At 36.5% G+C, this 6,950-nt stretch overlaps 1 protein-coding gene across 1 annotated transcript in view; it reads right to left on the bottom strand.

The window, feature by feature from the left end:
• Positions 1-1,433: 1,433 nt before the first annotated feature.
• LOC106879148 (mediator of RNA polymerase II transcription subunit 19) overlaps positions 1,434-6,950 on the bottom strand; it is a 25,221-nt gene continuing 19,704 nt past the window's right edge. Inside the window, exon 6 of the mRNA XM_014928586.2 lies at positions 1,434-6,874. Within this exon, the coding sequence (XP_014784072.1) occupies positions 6,818-6,874 (57 nt within the window). The 3' untranslated portion in view covers positions 1,434-6,817. The remainder of the gene's footprint in view (positions 6,875-6,950) is intronic.

Below are 6,950 nucleotides of genomic sequence, written 5' to 3'. Positions count from 1 at the left end.
CCGTTCCTAAATCGTGAAAATCACTCGTAAACTTGTTTTGCTCATGACAGCGTTCTTGTAAGTTGTTTGAAGCATGACAACTGTTTCGGCCGCCGTTTACCCCAGCAGAAAACAGAATTTCACGAAGGACTGCAAAACAAAGTCGAACCACGTGGAAGTACGATCATACACGACGATGCCGGTCGGTAGACTGGTACCTGAGTGTTGCATAAAGTAGGTTCTAGCGGTGGAAGCCTGAACTACAACGGGTTTGTCCCCAGGAGAACGTTTCTGGTTACATTTGGGTACCTCCTCGTATTTAAATATATAAATCTGCAAACAAAGAATAACAGTGGGTTGTATCTTGAAGTACAAAGCCTACATAATGTATGTGAACGCATATGTACAGACTTGAACAGCTTTGAATTTGGAAATTGCTTTCAAATTTTGGCACAAAGCCAGCAATTTCGGTGGAGAGATTGATTATATCACCCCAGTGCTCAACTGGTACTTATAAGGCAAAGTCGACCCTGGCAGAATTCGAACTCAAAACGTAAAGATGGACGAAATACCGCAAAGGATTTTGCCCGGCGTGCTACTAACAACTCTGCCAGCTCGCAGCCTTCTGAATTTTGTTATATTATCAATAGAAAAATTAACCAAATAACAAAAAGTAGCGTTGCTATTATTTCGTTCAACCCCTCTTAGTATGTATATATGTAGGTATTCTTCAAAAGGTTGTCTATTTTAGATTCATACATTGCAGATCGCTGCTAGTTTTATATGAGTAATTGGCAAAATGAAGGTAGCCAAAATATAAAACATCAACATAATTTTTTCTACTCTCAGCACAAGGCCCGAAATTTGGGGAGTGGGGACCAGTCGATTAGATCGACCTCAATGCGTAACTTGTACTTAATTTATCGACCCCGAAAGGAAGAAAGGCAAAGTCAACCTCGGCGGAATTTGAACTCAGAACGTAGCGACGGGCGAAATACCGCTAAGCATTTCATCCGGCGCGCTTTCGATTCTGCCAGTTCGCTGCCTTAATAATAATCTTTTCTACTCTAGGCACAAGGCCCGAAATTTTAGGGGAGTGAGCTAGTTGGATCGACCCAGTACACAACTGGTATTTAATTTATCGACCCCAAAATGATGAAAGGCAAAGTCGACCTTGGGGGAATTTGAACTCAGAACGTTAAGTCGGACGAAATACCGGTAAATTGCTAACAATTCTGCCCAGCTCGCCGCCTTCGGAATTTGTTATATTACCAATAGAAAAATTAGTCAAATAACAAAAAGTGGCGTTGCTATTATTTCGTTCAAACCCTCTTGGTATGTATATGTGTAGGCATTCTTCACAAGGTGTGGAGAGCTGTTTTAAAAAAAATGCTACAAGGTTGGGAGAAAATGCATTTGTTAAATGGTTAATTCAAAAGAATTCATAAACAAAATTTGAATTTAAAGTACAAAACTTTATTATGACATGTTAAATATAAATAAAATATATTTTTTCCCAAATAAACCCTTTTTCCATAATCTGTACTACCTTAAGTAAAACAGCAGTTACATGCTTACAATGCGACCTTGCAGCAGCAATCTGATAACATGGATGTTTTCAAGTATTTCTTTTTGAAGAATGATATTCCAAACAACTGACTTTGGAGTTAATACTTGCAACTGTATTCAATCCACCATTTAACCTCAGAAACTTCAAATTTCAATTGTATTTTCTTCTCAAAATAAACTACCAGCCAATGGTTCTCTACGTATGCCTAGCCCTCACCTCATACAAATAAACTAAGACTGGTTACGCGACACTCTGAATAGCATTTTGTGAAGTCTTTTCGGGTTTAATTAAATACTATTTTATTCTATCTTTGGTATTCAACTATTTTCCCCATCTAATTTTGCACTTATGTGCTTGCCTGTCTCTGTCGCTCTCATATATATATATCCCACTGAAACAGCTGTAGAGCACAAATGAATGACGAATTATATGTGAAACTTATGTATTTCTGCTGTTTATTGTAGATATGTCGCTCTGAACTATCATTTTAACCAATTCTATATATACAGGTAAGTTTATTCCACCAGGATTTGGGCACCATAACAATGTACTGGAGTTTAATGATGTTTTCTTAATTGAGCTCTTAATTATCATGGATATATATCTTATGGTTATACACCAACTCAAAATATATACACGTGTGATAGAATGATGTAGCAATATATAATTAACAAATGCTAATTAACTTCAGGCTTAACTACCACTAATTATAAAAATTCAACATGTTATTACATGTAAAACCAAAAATGAAAAGTCATCAATCATTTTCAAAATTAATTAAGGTAATTAAAAATTTCTTCTGAATCGTTCCGATGTCAATTGACTTAACATTTTCCCTGCTATACATAACATTTTAGCCAAATTTTCTAACAGACTATCAATCAATTAAAAAAAACATTTATTTCACTTCAAAATTCTAAACCTGATTCTCAAGCTTTCAAGAAGAGTAGCTGAAAAAAATATTGCTTTATTAATTCCACTTGCATGGAACAGTTTGCCACAGGAAGGGCTAGAAATGTCCATTCTCTAAGAGTAAAAGAATTAAGAAACATGAGTGTTCCAAGAAGAGAATACATAGAAAATATTTTCAGATAACAAATGTCACATTGAGATATATTTCTTCTCCCCAAAATGTTAAAGAATAACAAATCATGATAGATTTTCTCTTCGCAAAATTCCTCAAATTTTGTCTTTTCTTGCCTACACAGACCATCTTCAATTTGTAAAAGTATCAAAACTGATTTTTTTTTTCCTTTTGCCATTAAACTGAATTTCCTGTTTTTTTTAAATTAATACACCCACCAAAGAAAGCAAGTGAGAAACTGATGGCATTTAATTGTCTATTTTAGATTCATACATTGCAGATCGCTGCTAGTTTTATATTGTTGGCACTCCGTCGCTTACAACGTCGAGGGTTCCATTTGATCTCGTCAATGGAACAGCCTGCTCGTGAAATTAACGTGCAAGTGGCTGAACACTCCACAGACACCGAGTACCCTTAATGTAGTACTCGGGGATATTCAGCATGACACAGTGTGACAAGGCTGACCCTTTGAATTACAGGCACAACAGAAACAGGAAGTAAGAGTGAGAGAAAGTTGTGGTGAAAGAGTACAGCAGGTTTCGCCACCATCCCCTGCCGGAGCCTTGTGGAGCTTTAGGTGTTTTCACTCAATAAACACTCACAACGCCTGGTCTGGGAATCGAAACTGCGATCCTATGGCCGCGAGTCCGCTGCCCTAACCACTGGGCCATTGCGCCTCCACTAGTTTTATATAAGTAACTGGCAAAGTGAAGGTGGCCAAGATATTATAAGATATCAACATAATAATGAAAATAATAATTATCCGTTCTACTGTAGGCACAAGGCCTGAAATTTGGGAGAAATTTGGGGGAAGGGGTTAAGCCAATTACATCGACCCCAGTGTGTAACTGTTACTTGTTTAATCAACCCCCAAAAGAATGAAAGGCCAAATCAACCTCAGAGGAATTTGAACTTGGAACATTAGTGACAGGCGAAATACCACTAAGCATTTCGTCCAACATGCTAACGATTTTGCCAGCTTACTGCCTTAACAATAATCGTTTCTACTCTAGGCACAAGGCCTGGATTTTTGTGGGGAGGGAGATGATCACATCGACCCAGGTACTCAACTGGTACTTAAAAGTCAACCTCGGCAGAATTTTAACTCAGAACACAGTGACGGGCAAAAAACTGCTAAGCATTTCGTCCGGCGCACTAACGATTCCATCTTAATAATAATTCTTTCTACTATAGCAGTGGTTCTCAACTGTCTTCCATATAGTCCCTAAGGGTCCATATAAGATTGGGTAGGGGGGTTCCAACCAACAAAACAGCAAATTGGGGATACACAATAGTATGTTAAGGGCCCCTGAAAAATATTTTGCTTTAGATGTATGTATTTCTATGCATAGTAAGAAACAATTAGGTTTCTTTCTCTAACATTTTATGTAGTTGAAACTACACGAGTTAATGTAAGAAAAACCAAAATAGGAATTTTGAAAGAAGCTTCTATAAAACTAGTTTGATCGTAACAGATGGGGGAGAGTTCACCAGAATAAAAAAAGTAATTAAAGGGGCCCTTAAAAACAAAAAAAAAATGGTTGAGAACCCCTGCACTATAGGTACAAGGCCTGAAATTTTGGGGAAAGAAGCTAGTCGATTATGTCACACACATACTGCCCCACTTCCCAGTTTTCAGCTGCATACAAGCATGGAAAACAGACGTTAAACAACGATGATGATGATGATGATGATGATGATGATGAACTTACTTTACCAATCTCCAAAAAGGATGAAAGGCATTTTGCTTTGTGTACTAATGATTTTCCCATCTCACCAACTTAGTAACAATAATAATTCTTTCTACAATAGGCACAAGGCCAGGACGTTTGGAGTGCTTGACTGGTACTTAGTATATTAACCCTAAAAGGATGAAAGGCAAAGTTAGCCTACTCAGAATTTGAACTCAGAACAAAAACAGTCGGAAGAAATGCTCCCAATCTGCCAACTCACCGCTTTAGTAATAATCATAATAATAATAATAATAATAATAATCCGTTCTACTAAAGGCACAAGGCCTGAAATTTTGGGGAATGGGGCTAGTCAATTATATTGAACCCTATGCATAACTGGTACTATTTCATTGACCTTGAAAGGATGAGAGGCAAAGTCAACCTCCGCAGAATTGGAACTCAGAATGTAAAGATGGTCAAATGCAGCAAAGCATTTTACCCAATGTGCTAACGATTCTGCCAGCTCGCCACCTTAAGAATATTATTAATAATGGTTTCAAATTTTACTGCAAGGGCAACACTTTTGGGGGAGGGGATGAGTTGATTACATCAACCCCAGTGCTCAAGTGGTACTTATTTGATTAACCCCAAAAGAATGCAAAGTCAATCTCAGTGATATTTGATCTCAGAACATAAAGGTGAACAAAATGCCACTTAGCATTTTGCCAAACATGCTAACAATTCTGCCAGTTCACCACCATAATAATAATAATAATAATAATAATAATTATTATTATTATTATTATTATTATTATGGTTTCTGATTTAGACACAAGGCCAGAAATTTTGAGAGAAGGTAAGCTAAAGCCATTGACACTAAAATTTAACTGTATATTTTATCAAGCCCTGAAAAGATGAAAAGAAAAGTTGACCACAGCAAAATTTGAACTCAGAAATGCACGGAACTGAAACTGGAACAAATACTGCAAGACATTTTTTCCAATGCTCTAGCAATTCTGCCAGCTTACCATTTTAATACTGGGTTCTAATCTAGGCACAAGACCAATGACTTTGATGGGAGTGAATCAGGTTATACAGTCGACCCCAGAGGAATGTAAAGCATATATAATCCCAACAGGATTTGAATTAAGAACATGAAAAGCCAGAAATACTGCAAAGCATTTTCTCTGATTAACCTGCTGCCCGCATATGATAATAATAATAATCCTTTCTACTGTGGGTACAAGGCCTGAAGGTTTAGAGGAAGGCATAAGTTGATTACATCAACCCCAGTGTTTCACTGGTACTTATTTTATCAGCTTCAAAAGGATGAAAGGCTGAGTCAACCTCAGCAGAATTTGAACTCAGAATGTACAGACAGATGAAATGCTGCTAAGCATTTTGTCCAGAATGCTAATGATTCTGCCAGCTCTCCATCTTATATAATGATGATGATGATGATAATAATAATAATAATAATAATAATAATAAAGACACAAGGCCTGAAATTGTGGGAGAGGGGATTAGTCGATTGCATCAACCTCAGTGTTTCACTGGTACTTGATTTATCGACTCCAAAAGGATAAAAGGCAAAGTCAACCTCGGCGGAATTTGAACACTGAACGTAAAGATAGACGAAATGCTGCTAAGCATTCTGCCCAGCAAGCTAATGATTCTGCCAGATTGCCAATAATAAAGGTTTCAAATTTTGGCACAAGGCTACCAATTTTAAATGAGAAGATAAGTTGATCAGATCAACCCAAGTGTTAAACTGCTAGGTTAGGTATTTTATCAACCGCAAAAAGGATGAAAAGCAAAGTCCACCTTGGCTGAATTTGAAATCAGAATGTTACAGCTGGAAGCATGAATTAATGTTTCTGCCAGTTCGTAATAAAAATAATTGTTTCTACTACATGCCTGAAAGTTTAGGGGAGGGGGCTAGGCGATTATACTGATCCCAATGTTCAGCTGGTACTTTATTTAATCAACCCCAAAAGGATGACACACTAAGTCCACTTCAGCAGAATTTGAACTCAGAACGTAATGAAGGACGAAATACCAGTAAGCATTTTGTCTGGATTGGTAACAATTCTGCCACCTCATAATAATAATAATAATAAAAATAATAATAATGATGATGGTTTCAAATTATGGCACAAGGCCAACAGTATTTGAGGGGAGGGGAAGTCAATTACATCAACTCTAGTATGTAATGGGTACATATTTTATCAACCCTGAAAGAATGAAAGCAAAGTTGACTTTGGCTTAATTTGAGCTCTGAATGCAAAGACAGACAAAAAAATGTGAATAAGTATTTTGTCCAACATGCTAACAATTCTGCTGGTTCATAATAATAAATATAATAATAATGCAATTAGTTAGACAAGACATACAGTTAAAAAAAAATCCCACAGAGTTGGTAGTTCAAGGAGAAAAAAAAAAAGAAAATAACCATTTGATTAAATTTGTTGCTCAGAGAATATGGTAAAAATTCAATGGTAATGGTGGCACTCAAAGAGTAATATCCGATGATGATGGAACAGACAATGGATGTTCTGGACTGTGTTTCTGAAATAGAAGAAAATTTAAATATATACATCCACAGATATTGATATTCATTTATATACATATATATATATATATA

This window comes from Octopus bimaculoides, chromosome 9 (genome assembly GCF_001194135.2).
Source record: "Octopus bimaculoides isolate UCB-OBI-ISO-001 chromosome 9, ASM119413v2, whole genome shotgun sequence".
NCBI lineage: Eukaryota > Metazoa > Mollusca > Cephalopoda > Octopoda > Octopodidae > Octopus > Octopus bimaculoides.
Note: the sequence above shows the minus strand (reverse complement) of the source record. Positions and strands in the feature narration are given on the sequence as shown.